Source organism: Spinacia oleracea, chromosome 4 (genome assembly GCF_020520425.1).
Source record: "Spinacia oleracea cultivar Varoflay chromosome 4, BTI_SOV_V1, whole genome shotgun sequence".
Classification (NCBI taxonomy): Eukaryota; Viridiplantae; Streptophyta; class Magnoliopsida; order Caryophyllales; family Amaranthaceae; genus Spinacia; species Spinacia oleracea.
This window is the reverse complement of record NC_079490.1, coordinates 188,631,703-188,659,525: the sequence shown is the minus strand read 5'-3', so window position 1 is coordinate 188,659,525 and position 27,823 is coordinate 188,631,703. Positions and strand designations below refer to the sequence as shown.

Sequence of the window (27,823 nt, the reverse complement as noted above, 5' to 3'; positions counted from 1 at the left end):
TGAATCACCATGGGCAAACAATTTTGCTTGGATGTGCATTAGTGTCTCATGAAACCGCGGAAACGTTCGTTTGGCTCTTTAGGGCATGGTTGTCTTGTATGGGGGGTAAAGCTCCCGCTGCTATTATGAGCGACCAGGATGCGGCTATGAGGAAGGCAATTAGAATAGCAATGCCAATGCCTAAAACCAGACATCGTTGGTGTATGTGGCATATTATGCAGAAGTTCAGCCGAAAATTGGGTTCGATGACTGATTTTCCCCAAATAAAAGTTGCCCTACAGAATGTCATATACAACAGTTTGACCCCTGTTGAATTCGAAGAAGGTTGGGCTGAAGTGGTGGAAACTTTCAAGCTGAAGGAGGCTAAGGAAAGCTACAAGTGGCTAGTAGGTATTTATCATGGTTTGGTACTACTTTTAATTCTAATCGTGATATGGTAAAGTATACATCATACGAAACCGCGATAACATTTTGGATTGGTACACGTTTTCATTTAATTATGTACCAAACTGCAATAAATATTTGATTTACATGTGCAATGTGGTAGGTATTTCATATATGGCATTGTCTTTGGTAAGAATGTCTTTCATGTTCAATTCCTTTGTTGTTAATTTACCAAATGACCTTTTTTAAATGTATAGGGTTGTATAATCAGCGAGAAATGTGGATACCTGCATATGTGAAGCATATTTTTTGGGCGGGGATGCAGACGACTCAGAGGGTTGAGAGTATTAACAGTTTATTCGACGGGTACTTGAAGAAGAATACGAGATTATATCAGTTTGCTCCTAGGTACTGCAAGGCCATGGAAAGTAGGGCCAATGATGAAAAAGCTGCTGATGTGAACTGCTGTCGTTTTACTCGGTCTTTGGTTGGAGAGTTTGCTGTGGAGAGGAAGTTCCAGAAACTATATACGGATGCGAAGTTCGTTGAAGTCCAGATCCAATGTATGCGGGTATGTTACGTAACACTTATTACTTCGAAAGTAGTTTCTGATGTGGAGGTTGAGCATACGGTGTCTGACAAAGTATGGGTATGGTCCAAGTTCTTGAGAAAGGAAATATCTTTGGCAGGCCGGAAGCGTATATACGTCGTGATGTTCAACAAGGAGACCTCATTTGCAAAGTGTGACTGCAAACATTTCGAGTGCCACGGCATTATGTGTAGGCACATCATTAAGGTGTTGGACGTGGAGGATGTGGAAAATGTGCCTGCTGGATATATAGTTGACCGATGGAGGAAAGATATACAATGCAAGCACACTCTTGTGAAGGTTGCTTATCATGATCCCGAGAAAACAGAAGAAGTTAAGCGCTATGACCGGATTATGAATGCGGTGGAACCTGCTGCCCTCCGTGGATCACTTTCCGAGTTGGATTTGGTCATAGAAGGTATTATGAATATTGTGTTACGTCTTGATGAGAGTGATGCTCTATTAGCAGTTGGTGATAACGAAGCTGGTGCACTGACTTCCGGGGGGAACAGGATGGCGATTGTTGGTCCTACGACACCAGGCTCCGTTAACAAACCTCCAAACAGCGTTGGGGATGATACTACCACACTTACCCCCCTGTTACGGTTAAAGATCATGTTCCGCGCGGTGGTTTAAAGGCTCACAGGACTCGTGAAAAAAGATTTTTACAACCAGGTGAGAATAAAAACCCCGCAAGGAAGCAAGTCAGGAAAAACAAGAGTGTTGTACCACAAGACTTTCCAGAAACCAGCAATTGTCAGAACACTTGCCTTCCTCAACACAACTACGTGCAGCCGCCAAACACCTTCCATCCTGGTTGGGGATCCCATGATCAATATGTGAGTGAATCACAAACGCTACAAATTAAACTTAAACAAATATTGATGTGAGTTTGTGAGTTTGTGATATTCTATTTAAACAAATATTGATTTGAGTTTGTGATATTTCCAGGGGTATAGTGCTGATTACCCGCCTCAAATGGATGGGCAAGTAAGGGGGACTATGGTATACCCTCAGCAGAACTACAACAATGGGGTATCTGTTCAACAGTTTCAGGTGATTTTTTCGTGTCCTTTTGTACCACTCATGTTATTAAATGTTTATTAACCGTCAACAACATTTATCTTGTATTTATTAGCGTTTGACATGTATACAGTCATCTGGAAGAGTAAGTGGAGTTGTTGCCACAAATTTGTTTCCCTCAGGACAGACAGAAATTCGCATGTCTGTGGGTGGGATTCGTATGACCCCGGAGGGTGGTGACGTACTTTTGTCCCAAGACCGTTGTGGTATATCCATGTCACAAAACATATCTGGTGGTCCAATTGCCCAAAACCTATCCGGTTTACACATGTCCCAGAACATTAATGGTGTGCAAATGTCGCAAAACTTGAGTGGAGTGCAAATATCTCAGATGTCGCAAATGTCCCAAAATGCTGGTTCCATTCGTTACTTCACCAGTAACAGCAGCAGCAGAGGTGGAAATTATCAAGAGGCCGGGACTCATTGTATGCCTGCAAATCATAACCAGCACCGGCATAGTTTCCAGGTTGTGAACGAAACCTCCCATGGGGATCACCGTAGTTATCAACCAACTACTAAACACTTGTTGCGGTCCAATCCGGGTTTTTTAGTCAATGAGGGTGGGTGTGGAACGCATTCTATACATGGCGCCAGTGGTAATCCAGTATTCACTCAAGACCTGCTCGGTTGTCATGACCTTACGAAGAATTAGAATTGATTTCCATGGTGAAATCCACCCAATAAATCTACCTTTGTGGTACGTTATTTGAAGTTGATTGACTTCCATCCAATAAGTCTGAATTATGGCGTGTTACCATATGTGCATTCCTCTGTAAGCATATGATTCAATTTGTAACCCAATTTGGGGTTTACAGGATGTCGTAACTTAAATAAGGTTACTTTAGATACTTTCGTAAACTGAATTTTCATAATTGACACAGAACTCTGAATTACTTCGTGTTTGCTATGTACTAAACCATGTATAATTCGGTAATTTGGTACCCTACTTCGTGTTTGCTATGTTTTACAGTATTTGTGTTAGTGTTTTTGCGGTATCTGTTATAGAACGACTATTTGTTAAAGTTATAGGGGTACTACATCTTGTCGTAACACAAAATAAAGACGAATAATACGTATGAAGAATAAGAATAAGACTAGTAATACGAAAAGCATCATCCGCAAAATATTACATGGAAGGCAGCGCCGCCTAGGTTGAAACTATAAAATACACCTATTACATTTCCGACGAGCTAAAGGTAGGCAATGTCTGAACAACAACAAATAACTTACCTGTTACTATTACGCCATAGAAGTAGGATAGAAAAATCTACTCAAACCTAATAACTAAATACGTCATGGTGATGAATACTCTGCCGATAAATACTACGCCGTAGTTAAGCTAGTACCTAACTATACTATAGGTAAAAACCACCCTACATAATAAGTACTACACACACACTGATGGGAAAAATTGTGTATAATAGCTCCAGACTCTGGCGCTTACAGTTCCAGTTTACGCGCAAGTGGTTGCTTCTGGAGCTTCACCGACTGCATAAATCAAATAAACGATTACAATCAACTTAAATGTTTTCTAATTGTCTACATCACATAGTTCGTATGAGACATAATAATAGCGGTAGCGGTACCATACTCACCCATAACGGTACCATACTCACCCATAAAATACCGGTATGCATTGTAATGCAGTACTATGTACACCTGTTTGGTACTATGGAGTCAACCCAATGCAGTAAGCATACCTGTTTGGTACCCTATTGGAAGTACCAGACGGTGTAAAACAAAGCGTTGGGAACCGAAATAAGAAATTAAATGAAGTACCTCAAATAAGACAGTAAACAGGAGGTTGGCCGAACCCAAATCAGAGTAAAAGTTGTAGAACGTACTGCTCTTTCCCTTTAGGATTGTATGACTCCACATAAGCTACTACGTGACTCTCAAGTTTTGTCATTCGTACTCGCGTCTGCCGATAGCGTGTTTTGGGTTTGTTCTCGGAATCCTTAGGATCAATTTCTCCCGTGGTCGTTCTTGGTCATCAGTTTGGAGATTCTCATCAGTGGTCTTCCCTCCAGTGGGGTTATCTTGACTGGTGTTCTCTTCACTGTTCTTATCTTCAGAGGGGTTCTCTTGAGCGATGTTCTCCAAGGGCGATGCTGCAACCGTTCCTTGCACAGGACCATTAGCCGGTCCCTCATCATCGTCCTCATCCCTGTTATTCGGCCCCCCATCCTTGACGCCACCATCCTGCTCTTCCGGCTCCTCAACATTCTCCTCACCATTGTCTTCATCATCCTCTTTGTCTTCAACTACACCCAGCTGTCCCACCTTCTCCGATGACATTCCATCTGAAGGTGGCCCGTCACCAGCTTGAACCTGTCCGTGCTGATGTGTCTGGTCGACCGGGTGCTTGCTTGTTTCTGGCTCAGTTGCTACTACACCAACATCATCAGCAGTATGGACCAAAGGTACATCACCGTGGCTGACAGCAGTGTGGACCAAAGGTACATCACCGTGGCTGACCGGGTCTAGGGGATTCATAACTGGCACACTGCCATGAGGGCCCACAAATACACGCCCCCCATCAGACGGTTGCAACTCCACATCGGAATCGTCATCGGCATCCAACTCTGTAAGCACCTTATTGACAGACTTGTCCAACGGCATAGCCACACCATCAACATCTATCGTCAAATGATCGGTAGCATGATATGACCTCATTCCTCTTTCACGGGATACGCCCCGGCGATCTTGCAATAATGGAGCAAGCTGCCCCATAACCTAAACAGAAAAAAAGGTAAAGTAATTCATACACACAGACATGAGTACTATTTTTTACTAGTTAAACATGTATGCCTGTTTATCACTAACACTCAATATTTGAAAATTATCCCACTACAGAGAGTACAAAACAACATCAATATCATTCATATGGTACACCTAAAGACATTTATGAATACTATTTGAAACCCTAAAACATTTATGGCTATTAATCACTAACATCAACATAAAATTGAGGAAAGCGTTTAACTTCCCATACCATCTCTGTGACCTCCTGAGCTAGGGTGCGTGTAACACCCCCAAAATTTGGACCTTTTATATAATCAAAAACCCTGTTTTTGTATCATAAAACAATCGTCCAAACCTTGGGAGTGTCACTGCTACATTTATTCTCCATAGAAAATAAATGCAAAGCAACAAAACAATTTAAAATCATTAAAGTCAAAATTAACTAAGTGGTCTAAAAGGTGCCCCATAAAAACTACAACCAATTCCCATAAAATGAATAACAAAAACCAACTTAAACTTAAACTGAAATAGAAATTGTCTCTTGACTAGGTGGTTATTCTAAGCGTCTCCTCACTCGTAGCCAAGTACCTTTACCAACCTGCAAAAATAAATAGAAAAGAGACAAGAGAGACGAACTCCCAAAAATCAGATAAACTGAGTAATTCCAACTCCATCCCGTAAAATAAATAATTTTAGTTCGAAAACATTTTGAGTACATAAAATAGACAATTAAACAACCAGTACCAATTTAATAACTCCATTATTAAACTTATCACATAAAGATCAATATTAATTAAGTGAGGGAAAAAGAACGCTAAGGGTCGCGCGTAACCCTTGAGAATGGCCAAAGTAAGATGAGTACAGAATGTCCCTAGTGTGCACACCCCTCACTAATTAACTATGGGTCTCCGCGACCGCGCACCAATAGAATTAGGAGGAAGACTAAGCAGAAAGTTTAATACAGAATAATAGAAACCTACTAGAAGCCTACCGGGTCTCCACTGAAGTGCACCGATAGAACAACATCTAGAAGGGCAACCTGTTCCAAACCCTTACGGGCTATTCCCTCGAAGATTACACTTTACGTCGTTAGTATTTTAATAAGATTCAAAAATATAATCAACCAACACAATTAGCCCATCATTACCACGTAAGAGATTGTACATTTTAGCTAGTGCTTATCATATCAAATAGCTCAGTAAGATCAACCAATTTACATTCTCATATTGGAAATATCCAATACGCAGCCTTAATTCACTATCATCACAATTATATCACTTTACTCCAATATTGCAATTCACAACTTAATAGTTCAATGTAATGTGCTACGTAGTCATTAAACAATATTAACAATAGTCCCATACTAGTTTCCCGTTATCTGATACTATACTCCACTTCGTATAATCTCAACAAATATAAACAAAAGATGTTGTTTCGTAAAGTAACGGTAGTAGTGCAAATAATATTTACATAATATTACTAACTTCATACATGCCCATAAATTCAAATCACATAGTTCACATACACAACCCTTAATCTCCCTATCACATAATAACACATATATATGTCCAAAATATTTTACTTAACGGGACCTAAAGACGATGGACATTGAAAATTACCTTGAACATGCGCGTACTTCAAACTAGTAGTTCTCTTTCATAGTCCCTATGTAGCCTCCGTTTATGACTACACAAATTAATGAGCCTAAATCAGTATACGATTAGTACCTAACCAAAACAACTATTTTGAATCAATAATGGCGTTTTACGCATATGTTAGACCTACTACGAGAAGGTGATCACATAATATTAACTCAACCTTTATAAAAAGACTAATTAATTAAGGGGATGGATTTAGCTTAGTGGCACTACAATACTGTGAATTTGAGACAAGGAAACTAGTAGGAAATCAAGTCAACTTTAGAGACATAATACTCCATTAATAGTTTATCATTAAATAAAGAATCAAGGTAAACCAATCCTAAATTGTGTTTTGGAAATCTACAGACACTAAGGGCTGCGTATATGAATTCGAAGGCAACATAACAGAACATGAGAAAAGTATGTTTCCTTGATTAATGAAGGCGGTGGAAAATTCGTTTACGATGATCAATCGTGAAGGAAATCCAAATTTGTATTTGTTTTAGGTATAATCAGTTGGACGTTCTAAAACAAGGGAGATTAATTACATCAATTAAAATACTACCATGATCATGAATTATACAATTCTTAAAAGAGAATAAAAGAGAAGTTGAAGAAGGTAAACATTGCTTACCAGAATGGAAGAACGAGAGATGGTGAAACAATGATGTCGACAGAAAAGCGTTTAGAAAGATGAAGTTTTTGTTTCTTTGAGAGTCACGTAGGGAAATTTTTGAGGGTATAAGGGTATATATAACTTAGGGTATTAGGGTTTGACTAGGAGACTAATTTCAGAAAACCCAAAAAATAAATCTTAAAATATACTACTTGTTTCTTTTAATTAAAACTCATGTAAACCTTTATTTTAATTGTAAAAATAAGTTTAAATTACTAAAATAATTTATTAGAAAATACTCGAAAATTCAGGCTATTACATCTACTCCCCCTAAAAAACAAAGTTCGTCCTCGAACTTTACAGTTAGCTCTCACATAAGATTCACTTATAATAAAACTTCGGGGAATTACATTCACCCCCTCTAAAAACAAAGTTCGCCCTCGAACTTTAATGTTAGCTCTCATGATGGATACTCGAAACAACTAAACTAGGGATATTACACCTACTACTCCTTAAAATAAGGTCGGTCCCCTAACTAGAATTAAGTTCGTCCTAAGACTTTAAGGTTAGCTATATACGACTACTTTGTACAAAAGAAATGAATAAATTAGTATCACACTCTACCCCTCTTAAAAGGAGTTTCGTCCCCGAAACTCTAATCTTAAATGTGCTACTCTTGCCATGCGCTTACTATCAAGACATATCACCACATATGACACGTCATATAAACCCAAAAATAATTCACACACGTCAATATTCTAAGGATGAAGTAGACTTATAGACAATAAATTGTAACATATATTATCATTTACGCATGGAATCTGTTAAAAAGAAGAAAAAAAAAAAAAAACGATAACGTAACCCAAAAATTGTAACCAGTAACACGCTAAGGGATGCAGCACGAGCTTCTAGTCGCCTCTTTTGGCAATCATGTGATCGTTTTCAGATAATGGTTCCTGCATGAAATTCGGAGATCTCAAAAAGTTAATGAATTTAGGCTTAAGAATCGCTCGATTCGAAGTTTTGATCTAGGAGGTACGCCCTTTTGAATTCTAGTGTTGATGTAGTCTCATATTCGCATTGGGGTTGGGTTGGGTGGGAGACTCTTTTATCGCCTTCGATTAAGCAATACTATTTCTCAAGGTCACTTAGAAAACAATAGAAAGAAAGAAAATAACACATGGTAGTACTAGAACTAAGTACTTCACATAATGTCAAAATAAGACCCTATCCGCGTCCCGCGCTCACGGCTTTATAAGAACCTAATTACTCATATTTTCATTTATCTAAAATAACCCAATTCCTTTTATTAATCCTAATTCTTAATTATTTTCATTTTCCCTAATAAAAAAAACAACACTAGGATATGAAGATCCTAGCGGTAACCAAGAAAAACCTAAGCTCTTGATACCAATTTGTAACACCCCCAAAATTTGGACCTTTTATATAATCAAAAACCCTGTTTTTGTATCATAAAACAATCGTCCAAACCTTGGGAGTGTCACTGCTACATTTATTCTCCATAGAAAATAAATGCAAAGCAACAAAACAATTTAAAATCATTAAAGTCAAAATTAACTAAGTGGTCTAAAAGGTGCCCCATAAAAACTACAACCAATTCCCATAAAATGAATAACAAAAACCAACTTAAACTTAAACTGAAATAGAAATTGTCTCTTGACTAGGTGGTTATTCTAAGCGTCTCCTCACTCGTAGCCAAGTACCTTTACCAACCTGCAAAAATAAATAGAAAAGAGACAAGAGAGACGAACTCCCAAAAATCAGATAAACTGAGTAATTCCAACTCCATCCCGTAAAATAAATAATTTTAGTTCGAAAACATTTTGAGTACATAAAATAGACAATTAAACAACCAGTACCAATTTAATAACTCCATTATTAAACTTATCACATAAAGATCAATATTAATTAAGTGAGGGAAAAAGAACGCTAAGGGTCGCGCGTAACCCTTGAGAATGGCCAAAGTAAGATGAGTACAGAATGTCCCTAGTGTGCACACCCCTCACTAATTAACTATGGGTCTCCGCGACCGCGCACCAATAGAATTAGGAGGAAGACTAAGCAGAAAGTTTAATACAGAATAATAGAAACCTACTAGAAGCCTACCGGGTCTCCACTGAAGTGCACCGATAGAACAACATCTAGAAGGGCAACCTGTTCCAAACCCTTACGGGCTATTCCCTCGAAGATTACACTTTACGTCGTTAGTATTTTAATAAGATTCAAAAATATAATCAACCAACACAATTAGCCCATCATTACCACGTAAGAGATTGTACATTTTAGCTAGTGCTTATCATATCAAATAGCTCAGTAAGATCAACCAATTTACATTCTCATATTGGAAATATCCAATACGCAGCCTTAATTCACTATCATCACAATTATATCACTTTACTCCAATATTGCAATTCACAACTTAATAGTTCAATGTAATGTGCTACGTAGTCATTAAACAATATTAACAATAGTCCCATACTAGTTTCCCGTTATCTGATACTATACTCCACTTCGTATAATCTCAACAAATATAAACAAAAGATGTTGTTTCGTAAAGTAACGGTAGTAGTGCAAATAATATTTACATAATATTACTAACTTCATACATGCCCATAAATTCAAATCACATAGTTCACATACACAACCCTTAATCTCCCTATCACATAATAACACATATATATGTCCAAAATATTTTACTTAACGGGACCTAAAGACGATGGACATTGAAAATTACCTTGAACATGCGCGTACTTCAAACTAGTAGTTCTCTTTCATAGTCCCTATGTAGCCTCCGTTTATGACTACACAAATTAATGAGCCTAAATCAGTATACGATTAGTACCTAACCAAAACAACTATTTTGAATCAATAATGGCGTTTTACGCATATGTTAGACCTACTACGAGAAGGTGATCACATAATATTAACTCAACCTTTATAAAAAGACTAATTAATTAAGGGGATGGATTTAGCTTAGTGGCACTACAATACTGTGAATTTGAGACAAGGAAACTAGTAGGAAATCAAGTCAACTTTAGAGACATAATACTCCATTAATAGTTTATCATTAAATAAAGAATCAAGGTAAACCAATCCTAAATTGTGTTTTGGAAATCTACAGACACTAAGGGCTGCGTATATGAATTCGAAGGCAACATAACAGAACATGAGAAAAGTATGTTTCCTTGATTAATGAAGGCGGTGGAAAATTCGTTTACGATGATCAATCGTGAAGGAAATCCAAATTTGTATTTGTTTTAGGTATAATCAGTTGGACGTTCTAAAACAAGGGAGATTAATTACATCAATTAAAATACTACCATGATCATGAATTATACAATTCTTAAAAGAGAATAAAAGAGAAGTTGAAGAAGGTAAACATTGCTTACCAGAATGGAAGAACGAGAGATGGTGAAACAATGATGTCGACAGAAAAGCGTTTAGAAAGATGAAGTTTTTGTTTCTTTGAGAGTCACGTAGGGAAATTTTTGAGGGTATAAGGGTATATATAACTTAGGGTATTAGGGTTTGACTAGGAGACTAATTTCAGAAAACCCAAAAAATAAATCTTAAAATATACTACTTGTTTCTTTTAATTAAAACTCATGTAAACCTTTATTTTAATTGTAAAAATAAGTTTAAATTACTAAAATAATTTATTAGAAAATACTCGAAAATTCAGGCTATTACAGTGCGTCTCCATTCTGAAGAAGTCATCTATGCTACCATCTCAGCAACCTCTACTGCGGGAGACCGTCTACCCTCCCTGCCGTAAAGGGGATGAGGATCCCCGTACACAACATCAACAATCTAGAAAGATTATAAAAGGAATAGATTTCAGTCAGATTAGATAATACAAAATTTAATATGACAAATACGACCGACTAACAACCAGTTACCCACCGTAATCCTTCCATAATCTTCACTCGCTTTCCTATCCCGATTCTTGGCCTCATCCACTTCCTCCTGTGTCCAGACTTTGATCCTGGGAAACTCATCCCATCTCACAGGATGCCTGCATAAATGGTCTAGGTAGAAAATCTGTAAAACAAATCCACTTTCAGGTAAGGCACTGTAATATAAGACAGGATACTAACACCACAACAATAACAGTATAAACCTTTTATATAATTTAAAACATTAAATATTTCAGTAAGATAGACGCACCAGCAAAAACAACACACAACCACCAGTCCCATCGGCATACCCCTGATGGTCTATCTTCCGCTGACAGGCGTCTCCGTAGTCTAAAAGCCATGTGTGACAAAACTCACACCAATTGTACAGTGATGCATTCTTTGCCACGGAAACTGCACCTAGCAATTTTAAAGACATGTTACCCCCATCGGTAGAAGGACATAAAATCTGCCCCAGCAACACAATCATGAAATTTTCCATGAACGAGGCCCTATCACGCTGATTAGCCAGGGGCTTTATCTTTCCTTCACCATCAACCGGCCCTGCCAATTCCTTTACAGATTTTGCTATGATTATTGTGCTCTTTGAGGTTGATGTATTCTTTTCACCATACTTGAGGGCCATCGCTTTAAGGGTGCCTGGAGGAAGATCAGACTCCTTCACTGGCACCGGAAGACCGCTGTTCTGGAATCCGAATACATATTCCCAATGGGAAGCAGTTATCGGCAACACATGGTCGTCCCCTCCAACAAGGTAACTGTTACCCCCATCCAACCGGGACATCAGCCAGTAGCACAGCTGCCTAGGTAGCTTGGATATTTTCAAATCCAACATCCCCCCGAAACCCATTTTCCTAACGCAACTTCTCCTTGACTCATCAAAAGCAGCAATAATCTTAGAAAATGCATCCGTGCGACAGATAACGCTTGGTTGCTACACATAATAGTTTAAGTGAAAAATTGAAATTATCAACTGATAAAACCTAATCAAAATACACAATTCATCTTTAAATAAAGGATCAATAGTACCTTTCGGCCACAATTAGCCCGCTGAGTAGCAACTACCACGCCGTGAAACTTCGCATACTCACCTCTAGACATAGGATGTTTGGGAATTGGTACCTAAATATGAAAAAAACATTAGCATCAACTACGTAGAAAAAACATTATTATACCATAAAAATCCTTAAAAACAATGAATAAATTTCAAAATTATATACCCGCACAAACATCCTCCTGTTATTCCCTCTGATTGCCTTCTGTTTTGCAGGGGGCTTTCCTTTTGCTACCCCTGTTTCATCAAACTTCCTACCCATCTGCTTCATCGCAGGAAGTATCGTCTTCTTCACAGGTCTCCTTCCCTCGTCAACATCATCATAATCCTCTCTACGCCTCTTCCGCATCATCTGCAGATGTGCCTTCTTCTTCAAAGCATTCTGCCCGACCTCCTTCCAACTCTTCCCTCTTTTCTGAACGCGAACAACAACATCCTCTCCTTCATCTTCATACCCACCATCCATATATTCACCGTCTTCGTCTTCTATATCTTCTTCCTCCTCTACTTCATCGTATGAAATAACCCTCCTGCTTTTAGCAGATTGCCTTTTCTTTGGCGCACATTTCACTGTTCTCTGGCATAATTCATCCTCGAATTCTTCATCCTCATATATCTCATCCTCATATTCATCATCTTCAACATCTTCATATGCATCCCCGTCAAAAACAGATTCTTCACTGTCATCCCCAGACAGCGATCGCCCTTCCTGATCTTCTTCCATTTCTTCATCGACGACAGGGTCTTTGCCCTTTAGCTTACTATTCCGAGCAACTTCCACGCGTTTTTCCTTAAAAACAATATTGAAATACATATCTTGTTAATAAACGTATAACAATATACACACTATCAATTATCAGCAAATACGATACACTCATAAAATGAGCAGTGACACTCACCCTAGGTTTGCTGCTGCTACCACTTTGTCCCTTGATAACCATCCTACAAATACAATTTTACCAATCATTATACCATGCATACCTTCGATATAACAGTAGAAAACATATTGGTAATTTAGGTTTGGTACCAAAGAAAATACCAAATCATATATCCTTTACCTAAATGTACCAAAATATGTAATATTTTCCATTTGGTACCAGATCAAGTACCAAACAACAATAAAACAAACAACGGTAGTTTTAAAAGCATGCCATCACACGAATTAAACATTAATCAGGCACCCCTTCATATCAGTTTAACTTTACCTAAACGAAGGCTTATCAAATTACTTAATTCGACTAGGAAAGTAATTCAACAACAAACATCACAGTATAAAATTCGCATAATAACCAATTAACCACTAATTAACCTCAAAATATGAAAAGTCCATAAAAATAGCTACTTCATCACTAAATTAAATATACACACTTAAATTTCCATAACAAGAGCTACTTCAAGTAATTAGAACATAATTGTGAAAAAAAATCACTTTCAATTCATCAGCAACACAATTGTCAAACAAAATGGTGAAACCCTAAAAATCCAATCAGCCCCAAAAAACTGTGAAAACATAAAATATTACCAAAACAAGAACTAAACATCAATTCATACAGAAAAAAATTAACTTCACCTGGAAAAGTTGAGCAGTTCGTTAGTTAACAAATATCACCCATTATAATCGCCCTGGCAAACACCCTTTTTGGAAGGTATGAATTGGAAACCGGTCACGAAGTGGCTAACCTTCTAACGAGAGACTGACAATTTGGGAAGTTCTTGCTGGAGAATTTGGAGGGAGAACAATTGAGCGGGAGAGCACGCAAGGAGGAAGAAGACGAAAGAACCGTATTTTGGAAATAAACTGTAAAAATGAAACCCACCTGATTTTTTACATTACATTAAATTAATAATCAGTAAATTATAAAATAGAAATAAAAGAAAAACTGAAATTAAAAAAAAAATTTGAAATTCAAATTTTGGAACAGATTTTTAGAGAGAGAAGTTGAAAAAATCAGAAGTTGTAATTAATGGTGGGCCACCCACCTTTACTCCACTTAAAATTACCAACATGTCCCTAGTATACCATTGTTATGGTATACCCAGTATCGATTTAGACAACCTCATGTCAAACTCAGTTTCTCGGTTACTCCCTCCGATTCCGGGTAAATGGGTGGATAATAACTAATAAGTAAAAAAGACAAATTTGCCATAAATGATTTTTTTATAACCCAAATAAGAAATGATCTTATATGAAATGAATAAGTTTAGACTCTACTTTATTCGACTTATTTTGATTTATTTCAGACAAAGTAAGTTCAATTAAGATATTTTTAGAAAAAATTAAGTTTTATCATACATTTTTACGCATAAATAAGTTTTTTTCAGATAACATTAGTTCAAATAAGTTCAGATAAGTTCAAAATAAATAAGGTTGTGTTCTATTAGACTTGATTTCAGTTCAGTTCAGCTTCATTCAATTCAGCTCGGTTAACATCGTTGTGTTCATCTTCGTCTTTCATAATCTTATTTTAATATTATTTTTTTATTATAATTACAAAGTATTATTTTTTATTTATTTACTTATTATTATTTATTATTTATTCTTTATTCTTTATTTATTCTTTATTATTTACTTAGTATTTATTACTTATTATTTATTATTCGTTCAATTCCATTAAATTCAGTTCAGTTTAGCTCCACTCAGTTCAGTTCAGTTTATTTCAATTCAAAAAGCTCAGAAGAACAGGGCTTAAGTCGAATAAAATGGAGCCTTAATGTGCAAGTGAAAGTAACAGGGATATTTTATGGGAGAAATAAGTCGAAAGTGTGCAATTACTCAAAATAGGTAAGTGTTATGGGTATTTAGGAACGGAGGGAGTTTTAAGTGCAACACGGAGAAAAATACAGAGTTTAAGACATTTTATTCGTCATTTCAATAAGCAAGTGAGTATTGTGTAATAACTAAAACGTGGGTGGTAGTTTGTTTTATATGCTAATTTTAAGTCGTGAGAGGAGAAAGGAAAAACTAAAATATTGGCGAGTGACAAGTGGGTAAGTTTTAAGAGAGAAATTACGAAATGTAAAATATTAGAGGAAGTTGTCAAAAGATAAGTGTTGCACTTATTTTAGATACCACCAGTAAGAAGTGTAGTAGTTATTAAAAAACGGATGGAGTATAGACTACGGTAAATTTGTCTATTGAGTACATTTTATTGTCCAAAGTTTGTGAATCTAGTTTAATGTGAGAAACACCGAAAAACCACACCTACTAATAAATAGCCAAACACTTGATAGGGGGCTCTTAGTACCCTCTTAAGAAAAGAGCAAATAAATTTTTTATGAGTTAACTCTTAGTTCATCAACCTCTAAATAAGAGATACTCTCTCCATCCTATAATGATTACCCATTGCATTTTTTGGGTCAAACTTTGAGATGATATATATTGTTGGAGTGTTAGACAGTTGGACCTCGTTTTTCTTCTTTCTCTCACTCATTATTCACTATTCTCACGCTCTTAAGCCACAAAGACCCTAAACCCTAAATATCACCCAGACGCCACCACCAGCCATCACCACTTGAGTAGTTAACAACTAACCATCGACCACCCTATCACCAACGATCGAGGCACCGGCTGGTCAACTCGAACAACAACGAGCATAATCCAAAATATGGAATCTCAAATTTTAGTTTAGTTAGAAAATTGTTGAATTATTTGATTGATTAATCTTTTTTTTTTGTGATAAGAAAAGAAAAATCAGGTTAAACCCTTTAAAAATGTCAACATGTAGCATCTTTATGGATGATAAGGGAGAGGGAATGACCAAAGAAGAAAACCGAAACGACGTATAATTACAAGTAACTCTTTTTGCCGCCATAAAGTCCGTCGCTTGATTAGTTTCCCGATATTAATAGTTGATCAGAAAACCCTCGAACTTGGTCAGGCCGCCGATGTATCTTCTATGAGGCTACTAATTTCCCAAAGTACCTACCAAACTCGATTAGAGTTGTTGATGTTTTGCATCCCAAAGCCATAGCACATTTGACTCCTCTTAGAACCAACGCTTCCGCAAACAATATGGAGTGTTTTTGAGATTCATGTTTATGGATTTGGTTGTTGAAATATATTGTATCTTTCATGGAAGTTGTTTGATTGCAATTTGTGGCCTGATTTTGATCTTAGTTTTTCAAGTTTTTCCACTTTCTTAACTTCTGATTATCGGGGTACTGTAAGTAAATTTAGGATCATTTTCAAATTTGTGGCCTGATTGTAAATTGATGTCTTTTCCTGTTTCTCCAACAATTTGCCCAACATAAAGGAAATACTTTTTGAGCCAAAATAAATACCTAATGCAAACTTAAGGTTTTAGTTTAAATGATCTCGGGACTTTTAATTTTAGTTTATCCAAGTAAATTGGATTGCGTTCACAATACCGGATATCCTATCGGATATTCGGAAATTTTGGATCGGATACGGGATCTCATTTTCCGGATCCAAATTTTCGGACATCTCCGGTATCCGAAACTGTACAACCCTACTTGAGGCAGCATTAGTTAACTCTTAAGCAAAACACTTGATAGCATCAAAGACCGATAGAGACAAGTAAAACCAACAAACAAAACACATACATCGACCAGGAAATAAATAAAAAAAAACGACCAAGTGGCAGCTGTTATTGAGATAATGAATCTTGTCAACCAAGGTACATGTATTTATTTAGAAACACAACGCTCAATTTTCTAGTACCTAATAGTAGAGTCATTAGCAAAGTCCTCCATTGTAGTGTTTATTTAACTGGTGTACTGCTGCTGATAGCTCCAGCTTCAGTCAGCAAAGGTACTAGCTTTCCTTCTCTGTGCTTGGCAGTAGTATCTGTGAACCCGAAAAACAACAAAATATCAGCACCCAATTTCCTTCATGTGTAGTAACATTCAGCAAATATAGCAGATAGAGATCTAACATAAGAAAGTTAAGACGTGTACCATCACATCCACCAATGTGGTTTCCGCCAATGAACACATTTGGCACAGTTCTCTGTCCAGTCCACTGACCAAGTGCAATTTGTAACTCACTTCCGTCACCTACACCACACATTGGTAGGGGTTTAAAACAAGATGTAAGGCTATCTTTCTTTTGTAAATACCAAAATGTTTATTTTAGTTTTAGGCTTACGGGTGAGGTATTTGCATATTAGACCAATTTATATATTATATACTTCGTAAAACATAGTACACAGCAGAGAGTGATCTCTTAATCAGTTTTTCTGTATCAAGTGCTAAGTTCAGCTATAAATAGTCACATAATACAATTCCTATGATATGATTACTAATAAGCTAAGTTCCTAGAGGCATCTCCGATACATAATCCCTAATAAGTTAATAATAAGTAGCAAGAAATTTAAGTTAAAAATATGTACAAACTAATCATCAGACATAGTAGCTTTAGACATACAAATATCTAAATACAGAAAAATTATTACATGTACTAGTATGCCTTCACCACATTCCTACTCTTGATAAAGAGGTTCCTCGCTTCCTCTGCTTGAAGCCTAGAAGATCCCCGTTTCCCATCTATCCCACTAAGCCCTCCTTTATCCTTTTTTTCTGTATCATGTTTCTTTGCTTTTGCATCTTACTGATCTTATTTCTCTCCAACCATCTTGCTACATCACCATTTATAGTATCAAACAAAATCCACTACGAGTCAAATCAGTGAAACATCAGAGTCTGCATCCCGCTTTTTATTCTAAAATCGATGCTTCAGTCTATAATGCTAGTGGTCTGGTGAGTGAACATGAGAAATTGTCACTGTATCTGATTGATTTTGACCACAATAGCTAGTTCAAGTCACGATTAACTACGATCACACACTAGGATAGTAGGATTACCAGTTTTTCAGCATTTCATTCAATTTCTGGGTATTAGGGGTAGCATGTGCCTTAGGGTTGAGATGATTCCAGTTATCTTCTTAGTGGTTGTATTAAGAAAGAAAATGTAGTTGGCAAATGCGATAATATTGTAATTGGCCTTATTCTGAATCTAAATTAAAACATAATCCTAATTGTTAGTTGAACTATGTGGTGTTTCTTTATGACTTTACCTTAGGCTGATCAGTTCTAAGCTTCTTTCTAGTCCTATTACATGGAAATAAAGAGAGATATAAAGGGGAACATAGGGTTTTTAATTATTTCTATATTCATAAATAGTTTATGGAAGTAAAATATGGGGCCATTTGAAGTCTGGAGAACCAAAAGCAGATGCCTCAAGGACATAGCAGCAATAATAGCTATAGCTACGCAATCAATAACAATATAGCATTTTTCTGGTGCGCTAAACGGTGTAAAACTGATTAGTGCTGAAAAACTAATTTTCTTCAAGCTGTAGGGATATTTGGTAAATTAAGAAACTACTTTTGAAGTGAAATATTCAAATATTAGCTGCAAGACAAAAAATTACAATCAAGACAGGCTTTAGATATTATTTCTATAACAAAACATATATGCAGTTCCAGAATTTAAGTTCTGAAAGACTACAATTGCAGCCCCAAGGATCTAAACTCTGAACCTCATGACTAAGGTCATGGACCATGAGTAACACATAGAGAAATGAGAAATTGCAGCAATTGTTAGAAAGATGCTAAGGGGAACCCAAAGGCTAAACAGTAACAGAAGCTCGAAGGCCAGAGTTTAAGAAAAAAATATGTAAAGTCTTACTTCGTACTTCGTATAACACAATCCTAAATTCCAAACAATTACCCTAAATTCCAAACAATTACCCTAAATTCCGACTTACTTCGTATAACACAATCCTAAATTCCAAACCTTTAAGTCATACTGGGTGGTATTCTTTTAACCTAAGTTGATAAGTTGATGGTTTCTTCTTAACAAGTCTTTGATTTTTCCCTTTCAAAGAGAAATCCCAAAGTGTTATATAAATTTTCGGATTAGCTATTCAAAACCCACAACAATAAAACCTAAATTCCCCGTATTTTTCTGGTTTCCTCCTTTCCTAACTGAAATTGGAACAAAATTGAACATAATCGGCCTTACGGTTGTGCAGTGCTACGAGTATTAAGTTAAGTTGCACAAATAAATAGCAGCAACAAAAACAAGGCGATTATTGAAATAGAGAAACTAACGTTCAGTATCCATTTCAATGGCGATGAAAGAGGCGCCTAATTGAGATAACAGCTTCTTCACATCGACACAGTAAGGACAGTACGACTTGCTGCAAGATCATTCACCCGTCGTTAAAATCCATCGAAGATCGAAACTCGAAAACCATGAGAGAGAGAAAAACAGCATACCTGAAGACGACGACGGGATTTGATGAGACGATCTGCTTGGCTTTCTCCATCGCCATTTTTTTCTCACGCCTCTCAAGTCTGAATAAGCAAATGAGAAAGATTGATTGGTTTTAGAGGAGTTAAGCTAATAAATGGGATTTTTAACGTTTGGGATTTTTTTTTATATTCTTTTTTTTTTACCAGTTGGGGCCTTTACTTTTATTTGAGCGATTTCCTTCAATATTGCTTAAACAACGTTAAAATACCAAAATACGCAATTTTATAACATATTTTCCACCATACCGTCCACGTCAGCATGGAAGACAGAAAAGTTTTTTTTTTCCGGTTCAGCACAAAACCGCCAATTTTGTTTTAAAATAAACCGCCATTTGAATTGGCGGTTCAATGATATAAACCGCCAACTCAAATGACGGTTTGCTTTAAAAGAAAACCGTTATTTAAGGGCTCGTTCGGTATCTTTTTTTGTGTCTGATTTTCTGTTTTTTACAAAACTAAAAACCAAAATACGAAAATCACAAAAAGTAGTTTCCAGTTTTTTGTTGTCAGTTTTAGTATGTCTATCTTTTAGTTCATAATCCAATCTTAATCATATGACTTATAAAACCAAAAAAAACCAAAAAATGGAAACTGGCAGTGATACCGAACGGGCCCTGAGTTGGCGGTTTTGTATGCATCATATCTCAGCAAAATTGGGTCTGGCAGAAGTGGAAGAAGTGAATCGCCAAATGAAACGGCGGTTCATTTAACCTAAGCCGCTAATTGAAATAGCGGCTTAGTTGGGTCAATCGCTATTTCAATTGGTGGTTTAGTATCGACTGATAAAAAAAATTAGACCGATTTTGATACTGACGTGGATGGTATGGTGGGAAATATGTTATAAAGTGACGTATTTTAGGAATTTAACGTTTTTTAAGCAATATTGAAGGAAATCACTCTATTTTTTTCATTGTTTAGGACCTCGTTCCCTTTTTTCGATCAAGTTTAACTAGAGTACTTTAAAATGTTAGATCCTTGGGTTAAAAGGCTAGGTCATTAGGTTAAAAGATTAAAATTTAATCCAAAGTTTGAGGACTAATTAACATTTTTGTTTTTTCACCTTTTAGGAGCCTGAATTTTCTTTTTCCACCTTTTGAGACCTCATCTATGTTTCTATGTAATTCCAATTATTAAACCTCTAATCATTATCACAATAAGCTCAAATTGAATAATATTTCCTCTGATATTTAATACTTGCAACGTTGGTTACTTTGACGCATGCCTATGCACAATTTTCATCATTAATATCTTTAATTTCCGTTAAGTAAAAATTATAAAAATTAATATTGTGAAAATACAAATTGAAACTAATCTAACAAGATCCTACATGGTTATGTTTTATCTTACATATAAATCACCAACAATAGTCAAAATAGAATACACAAACGTTGCGAGTATTAAAAATCGGAGGAAGTATTTAACTTATTTCACAAACTTAACCCATACATAAATGATTCGGGCATCACACAATCTAAAGAGTAAAGAGGAAAATAATTATTCACAAGTTCATTGTATTTTATATACTCAGTAATGGTATTCAATTGAGGTTCTTAAACATTTTTACGAGGATGAGAGTAGAAGAACAACATGGTGTGAAATCTATACAATTATACTCAAACTAAAAATACATTACAAAATTTTCCGCCCGTGGACCCTTTAAGGAAGATCCGTCATTGATGGTATATCCTCGCAATTATTTATAGTTTGTTTCAAGAATATTAATAACGTCTACAGAAAAATGTAAAAATAATGAAAATTGGTTAATTTTAAATGAATTATGGTTTTGATTACAAGTTAAGTATAGATCATACTAGCTCTTGGTTGTTTTATGAGAATAAAGACCAAGTACATACTAAAATTATTTATGCTTAACTCGATCAAAATTCGTCAGCAATTACAGAACTAAAATTTATAACCTAAAATTTTCTATAACATAATCAAATCAGTACATTGTTAGTGGATTACGTAAATTAAGTTCAACTATTAAAGGTTTTATAACGAGAAAATATTATTTATAAAGTTTGAAGAAGAATACTACTCAGTATAAATTATTAGTGGTATAAAGATGTTTGGGAAATATGAATTATTATTATTATTATTATTATTATTATTATTATTATTATTATTATTATTATTATTATTATTATTATTATTATTATTATTATTATTATTATTATTCAGGTATCGAAAGGTGAAAAAATAGTTTAGGTCCTGAGAGGTGAAAAAATCAAAAGGATGAACCCTAATCTTTGGCTTACTCATTATTTGAATATTAGTATGGTTAACGGTGGGTTAAAATATGGTTAACTGACTGGAAAATGGAAATGAGGTCCCAAAATGTGAAGGAAAAAAAGTTGGGGTCCTTAAAGGTGAAAAATCCAAAAGATTGAACCCTAAACCCCAACCTTTGACTTAACTCGGTTTTAGAGCCTAGAGGATTTGTGACGGTCCCGGGTACGTTTTAATATTGTCCAGGCTAAAAAGAAGTTATTTAATCACAATATTTTTTTATTTTTCTTATTTTTCTTATGAGACTGTCTTGCAGGGAACTCTGAGTAATTAATTTGTACAATTAAAATTAGTTACGGACACAAAGATCTATATACTTTCTACGTTTTATTATTACATGCGTCATTTTCTTTTATGGTAATTGCATAATTGTTGTACTATTTTCTTTTACGATATGTTTTCACATGCTTTTTGATGTGTTCACACACTAAATAATCAATTTTACTCTTACTCACATTTCACATACTATTGTTACCTGATATTTTCCTTCTCTTTTGTTATTTATCATTTGTGCAATTTTGATGTTTACAATTTTTTTTAATCTTTGTACTCAACAACAATGGTTCAAGTAAAAAAAAATAGAGGAAGTACATACTATTGTTAATCAAATGACCAACATTGCAATTCAATCCATTGCTCTATTTGCTTCTCTGAAAATATGCTTCATTTCCCAAAAAGTCGAATCGTTGAAGAACAATTTGATGTCATTTATAATGTTGGTGAGCTTCCATGGAACTGGCCAAATTCCTTTGACAGAGTTGACAACTAGGAGGTTATATTGTAAAGATTTTTGTATGTTGGCATATTTCTAGCCCGTTCCTACTTTTATTAATGCACGGAGTACTTATCAATAGTGCTTTGAGCGGTAAAAGCTTAAGAAAATTGTTCATAAGTGTGAATATAATTATTTGACTGGCAATAAAAGAAGTCACGCTGTTTTAAAAAAAGCTACTGGAGCGAAGATATCAAGCAAAAGAAGCCTGTTTCAAACCATATATAGATTTCCTAAGAACAAATATGGTTAGGAAAATCAGGATAAATAAAATTCAAAAGTTGTTTCATGTAGACTTCCTAAATTAGATCTCCGTGTAAAAATGTATTTTTAGCATTGAATTGATGAATAGCCCAATCATAGAAAAAGCTAAAGATAAACCAATAGAACAGTGATCAATTTACCAACAAAAATAAAATTCTAAGAATAATCTATGCATTTTTGTTGTCTGAACCCATGAGCAGACAGACGAGCCTTAGGCTAAGCACATAACCATCTTCGTTGATTTTAATCATATAAATACATTTGTACCAACTGATCGGGACATGTTCGGTATCAATTTTTGTTTTTACTCCATAGGTTTTTTAAAAAAAATGAAGCTAGTTTTGGTTTTATTTTGAGTATTTTACAAAACTAATAAAAAAACAAAGTTATTACGGTTGTAGTTTTTTTTAGAATTCTACAGAAATTAAACCCACGTGGCAATTATCTCACCAAACACTCAACACCTATCCTAACCACCTCACCATTTTTGTCTTCGTTGCATTCCCCCGTTCTTGCAACTTTATGTTTTGTAAGTAACTTGAAAGGGGACGCGCGAACTCAAGCCCCCACTATTACAAATTATGACGTACGCTCTTCCACTTGGGGAGACGTTAGGCAGGCACCCCTCTGATATGTGCAATGGAGGCCACCAACCTAGGCCATGGGCCTTATTGATCGCCTATTGACCCCGACCAGGTATTCTTGCAACTTTCTCCAGTCTTTGATCATTTGACCCCCCCCCCAATGTCCTTCAACCATCTTCAAATTATTTGTCCTATTTATTTTCTTTTAATATTAAATTTGCTCAAATTCCTTCGAATTCTCAACTCAATAAATTTCCATTTCATATTCATCTTCAAGCTTTTATCTTCTTTCAGTTCTTTCTTCTTTGTTTTCACCATGACTCCATTATACCCAATAACTTACCCAACACACTCCATAAAAGTACCCAATACAATAAAATTAATTAGCAATTTGTGGTAATTTTGAGAGTTTAATTCCGCCGCCATTAATATGAATATCAAAGTTTTTTTTAATCTCCAGAACTCCATTAATCTAGAAGCTTTAATCTTCTCATAATTTTTAATTGTCCAATTCAACCCAGGATTCAGGAACATTATGGAAGAAGAAAAGAATAGGAGAGAAGTAGAAAAGGGGAGATTCAAGATTTTGGCATGATTTTCCAAAATTAATTCCTCGGGTATTAGAAAAAAGTTAAGATCGTCTTCGTCTCCACCTCGTTATCAGATTTTTTTCATCATCAGCTCCTCCACCTTGTCGTTGCTTGAATTTCCCTGCCAATGAATGGTAACAGACGAGAGAGGAAGGAAGATTACATACAGAGGAGATAGATGACCAATATTACAGAAGAAATGTGTGAGGATAAAAGCCCCATTTCCCAAAACCAAAACATCAAAACCAAAGATGTGGTTTCTTTAGACATGTTGTGTTTTTGTATAAAGCATGGAAAAGTTTTACAAAAGATTTTACCTGCAAAAGATTTACAAAGAGGAACATACTCTATTGGGTCATTGAGATTTTGATTTTCGTGGGGAGGAGGAAGATCCTCAAGCAAAGGTTTTATGGGGAAAGACAAGGGGAGTGAGACGGTGTAAACGGGGCTAAGAATAACCCTTCTTGGACTTGGAATATGAGGGGTAGGGGTTGACACAACAACAAGGGTTTTATCAACTTCAACTTCCTCATGGACTTGCTCTATAACATATGGCTTTTCAGTTTCAACAAATCCTTCATCCATTGATCCAACAGTCACATCATCATCCTTCAACTCATCCTCAACCTCTGTTATAAGTTCCTCCCACTCTTGGTTGCCTATGGGTTCACTCAGTTGACCTCCATCCCCAACACAACTCGAATCATTTTCAATAATTTCTTGAACTTTTCTAAATCTCTCAAGAGTAGCCTTACTAGCTTTAATAATCTCATTAGTAGCCTCTTGAGATCTAATACACTAAATCTCAATCTCAGAGTTTAATCTTCTTAATTCCTCTAAGAAGCTATCTCTGCTTTCTGATTCGGGTTGAACAAGATTGGGCAAGGGTTCACAATAATACACGGGAGAAGCAACAGTGGAATCATGAGGCAAAACATTGATATCCATGCAAGGGTTAGATAAGTCATTAGAATAGACATGATTATCATAAACATTAGAATGCACCTCATTATAACAAGCATTCAAGGGAGAGGGGGTAGAAACATGTAGATTATGCTCATAATTTGGATTAGCACATGTAACATGAATGGCCATTTCACGCTCATACAAATCCCTTGCAAACCACATATAGTAATCCCACATATCATCCAAAGACAAGGCTCGAAAATAACCATTAAATCTACTTTCTATCACATTCCTTGTATACTCATTTAAACCACCATAAGCAAAACCACAAGAATCCCAAAGATTAAGATTGTGGTAACCAATAAAATCATTTAGCCTATCGAAATACACCCAAAAAGGCTCATTTACGAATTGAGGGAAAGAATAATAATCCATTTATTTTCAAAAAACAAAAAACAAAAAAATAAATAAATAAAAAACTAAAGAAAATAAAATATATACATGGTACCAAAGAACTGGAAGTTCTCCGAGACTCAAGAAAATAATCTAGACCATAAAATTAGTAGCAGAAAATAAAACCGTTTCCCGGCAACGGCGCCAAATTTTGACAGGCTTAAGTCGTATCACCTAATAAGAAATAACCTAAGTCCACTAGCTAGGTAGCAAGGGAAGTCAGGATCGAATCCACAGGGAAACAGGCGTTCTTTCTACTATCAATTAATTAATCTAGACTGTTGGGAACATGAATTGGTTGGTGGTTTGTATGCTAAGACTACGAACGATAATTAAACGAGTAAGAATCAATATATTAAGGAATCTAGGGCATAAGTTCACCAACAAATAACAATCCAGGACAATGAACAATCACGATAATCAACAAAGTAATTAATTAGGCTTGCATGCTCTCTCGAATCGATATTAATCATAGACTTGGAATTAACGGGCACTCGCTACGTATTAACTCTAATTCCACCTATTGACACAAGCCTAAACATCAAATTGCATCTCTCAAATCTTAACTTGATATTGCATAACTACCACAATTAAACCTGCGCAAATCTAATTGTATAGTGAAATAAACCAATCAATAGGAATTAATTACAATGCCAACAATCACAATTATTCAATATCCCTTCATATTATTCAAAGATCCCCAAACCCTAGAAAATAGACTACTCAAGCATATTAACAATAAACAAAGAAATTAACATGATGGGAAACATGATTATAGAAAAACAAAGAATTGAAATAAAGAACAATACCTAATTAAAGAACAATGGAAATAGAAAGCTTGAATTTTTATTGAATTTGAAACTAAGTGTTTTGAACTAATTTAGAGAGAAAATAAAGCTAACAGAAAATAAACTAAGGGGCTAATACTAGAAATTAAGATGTCCACTAAAAACAATGAAGCCTAGTATTTATAGTTTTCCCATAAAAATAAAGAAAAACCGGAAGAAAACCGCGCCTAAAGCCTGCTGGGTTGTCGTCGCCTGGTCGGGCAGCCTTCCGCCCGTCGGGCGACCAGCTCGAAATCCGCCCGTCGGGCGCAGGTCTGCCCGCCGGGCGGAGGGAGACATCCTGGAAATCATCGGCATGCGCCCGGCCGGGAAGCTCCCGCATGTCGGGCAGACGTTCGCCCGCCGGGCAGTCATTCGCCCGCCGGGCGCGCGTAAAACTGCACGATCCTCTATCTTTAAAACGCCATATCTCCTTCGTTATTCGTCGGAATTAGGCGAGTGACCACTCATTAGAAAGCTATTGAAGTCTAGAATCCAACCCAATTAGAATCACTTCATTTGTAGTTGTAGAACGTAAGTTATGTTTAAAAGAGTAGACGAGTGTCGGTTTTCTAGTTCTTTCACTATCCGCTTTGCTCGAAAACTCTTCCAACTCAGTGTGTGTGCTCTCGAAAGTACATAATCCATTGTATTGATTCAAATGAGTAAGAAATGCACAAAAATATGCTAATTCCTACAATGATGAACATGAAACTATAAATACACTACAAGGAGCACATTAGTACTAAAAGTCGCTCCGAAGAGCTCATTTGAGATCAAAAAGTACTAAGGGGCGGGGGTAAAAACTCTATATAAAACACACATATCACAGTCACAGTACCTTCCATCACAAACTGGTTGCACGTGCCCCATATGGCCCATTAGAGAATTAGGAAATCTCGCATATCATCACTGTCAAATTATACAAAGCCCCACACTCACCAATCCAACACTAAGCAACACTTCCACCTAGCTGCCACCTCGACTTGGGTTCGCTCCATACACCTTGAGCAAGTGAGCACTCCTTCAAAGACATGGAGTGTAGATTCCTCCTCTAGCTTACACACCCCACATTTTGAATCATACCCCTGTATGCGACGCTTCAGCCCCATTCAAGTAGGTAGTGCATCGTGACAAGCGCGCCACGCAAAGACCTTCACTCGAGGTAGGGCATGAACCATCCAAATTCTGTTCCATAAGTGTCTCGCATACGAAGGAGCAGTCTCCTCCCCTTTCCATTCATCATCCAACAGTGTCCGGTAAGATGATCGTACTGGGTACTCTCCATTCTTTTCAAGGTCCCAGCAAAGCCTATCTTCCGGTAGCCTAGCACTAAGGGGAATGCTGAGAATACACTCATGTTCGAAGGGTATAAATAGTTGGGTCACCAATTATGCGTTCCAGTTTCGAGTAATGGGATTTATAAAAGCTCCAACCTCCAAGTCTAGCGGGGAGTTACCTCGCAGAGAAATAATCCTACGAGATTGAGTTCCTGGCACCCAAGGGTCAGACCAAACACGCACACTTTCTCCGTTCCCCACCCTCCACCTCACCCCCCTGCGCACGACCCATTTCGCTTCCCAAATACCCCTCCGTGTGTAGCTCGGTAGAGTACTAAATATGTCGAGCTGGGGCAGTACTTCGCCCTTAGCACCTGCTCCAATAGGTTGTCCGTTTGCATAGTAAGGCGCCAAGCTTGTTTCTCGATCAAAGCCCAATTAAAAAGCTTAAAATCATGAAAGCCTAGCCCCCCCTCTGCTTTTGGTCGACACAACTTTTTCCAAGCAACCCAATGAATCTTCCTTTCTCCTTG

The 27,823-nt window shown here is 36.4% G+C and overlaps 1 protein-coding gene, 2 long non-coding RNA genes and 1 other non-coding gene across 4 annotated transcripts; all 4 read right to left on the bottom strand.

Moving 5' to 3' along the window:
* Window positions 1-5,068: 5,068 nt before the first annotated feature.
* On the bottom strand, window positions 5,069-7,152 carry LOC130472441 (uncharacterized). The gene is made up of 3 exons (XR_008932699.1): window positions 7,076-7,152; window positions 6,421-6,487; window positions 5,069-5,399 (listed from the first exon to the last, which is right to left on the bottom strand). It is a non-coding gene; the product is annotated as an uncharacterized lncRNA (long non-coding RNA).
* A 1,394-nt stretch (window positions 7,153-8,546) lies between these two features.
* Window positions 8,547-10,544, bottom strand: LOC130472440 (uncharacterized). Its single transcript, XR_008932698.1, has 3 exons — window positions 10,468-10,544; window positions 9,813-9,879; window positions 8,547-8,791 (listed from the first exon to the last, which is right to left on the bottom strand). It is a non-coding gene; the product is annotated as an uncharacterized lncRNA (long non-coding RNA).
* Window positions 10,545-16,629: 6,085 nt separating this feature from the next.
* Window positions 16,630-19,447, bottom strand: LOC110782794 (glutaredoxin). Its single transcript, XM_021987045.2, has 4 exons — window positions 19,290-19,447; window positions 19,122-19,210; window positions 16,967-17,065; window positions 16,630-16,856 (listed from the first exon to the last, which is right to left on the bottom strand). The coding sequence occupies exons 1-4, from the start codon at window positions 19,343-19,345 to the stop codon at window positions 16,771-16,773; spliced, it is 330 nt and encodes a 109-aa protein (XP_021842737.1). The 5' UTR covers window positions 19,346-19,447; the 3' UTR covers window positions 16,630-16,770.
* A 3,744-nt stretch (window positions 19,448-23,191) lies between these two features.
* On the bottom strand, window positions 23,192-23,354 carry LOC130460276 (U1 spliceosomal RNA). The gene has a single exon (XR_008920198.1). It is a non-coding gene; the product is annotated as a U1 spliceosomal RNA (small nuclear RNA).
* Between the last annotated feature and the right edge of the window lie 4,469 nt (window positions 23,355-27,823).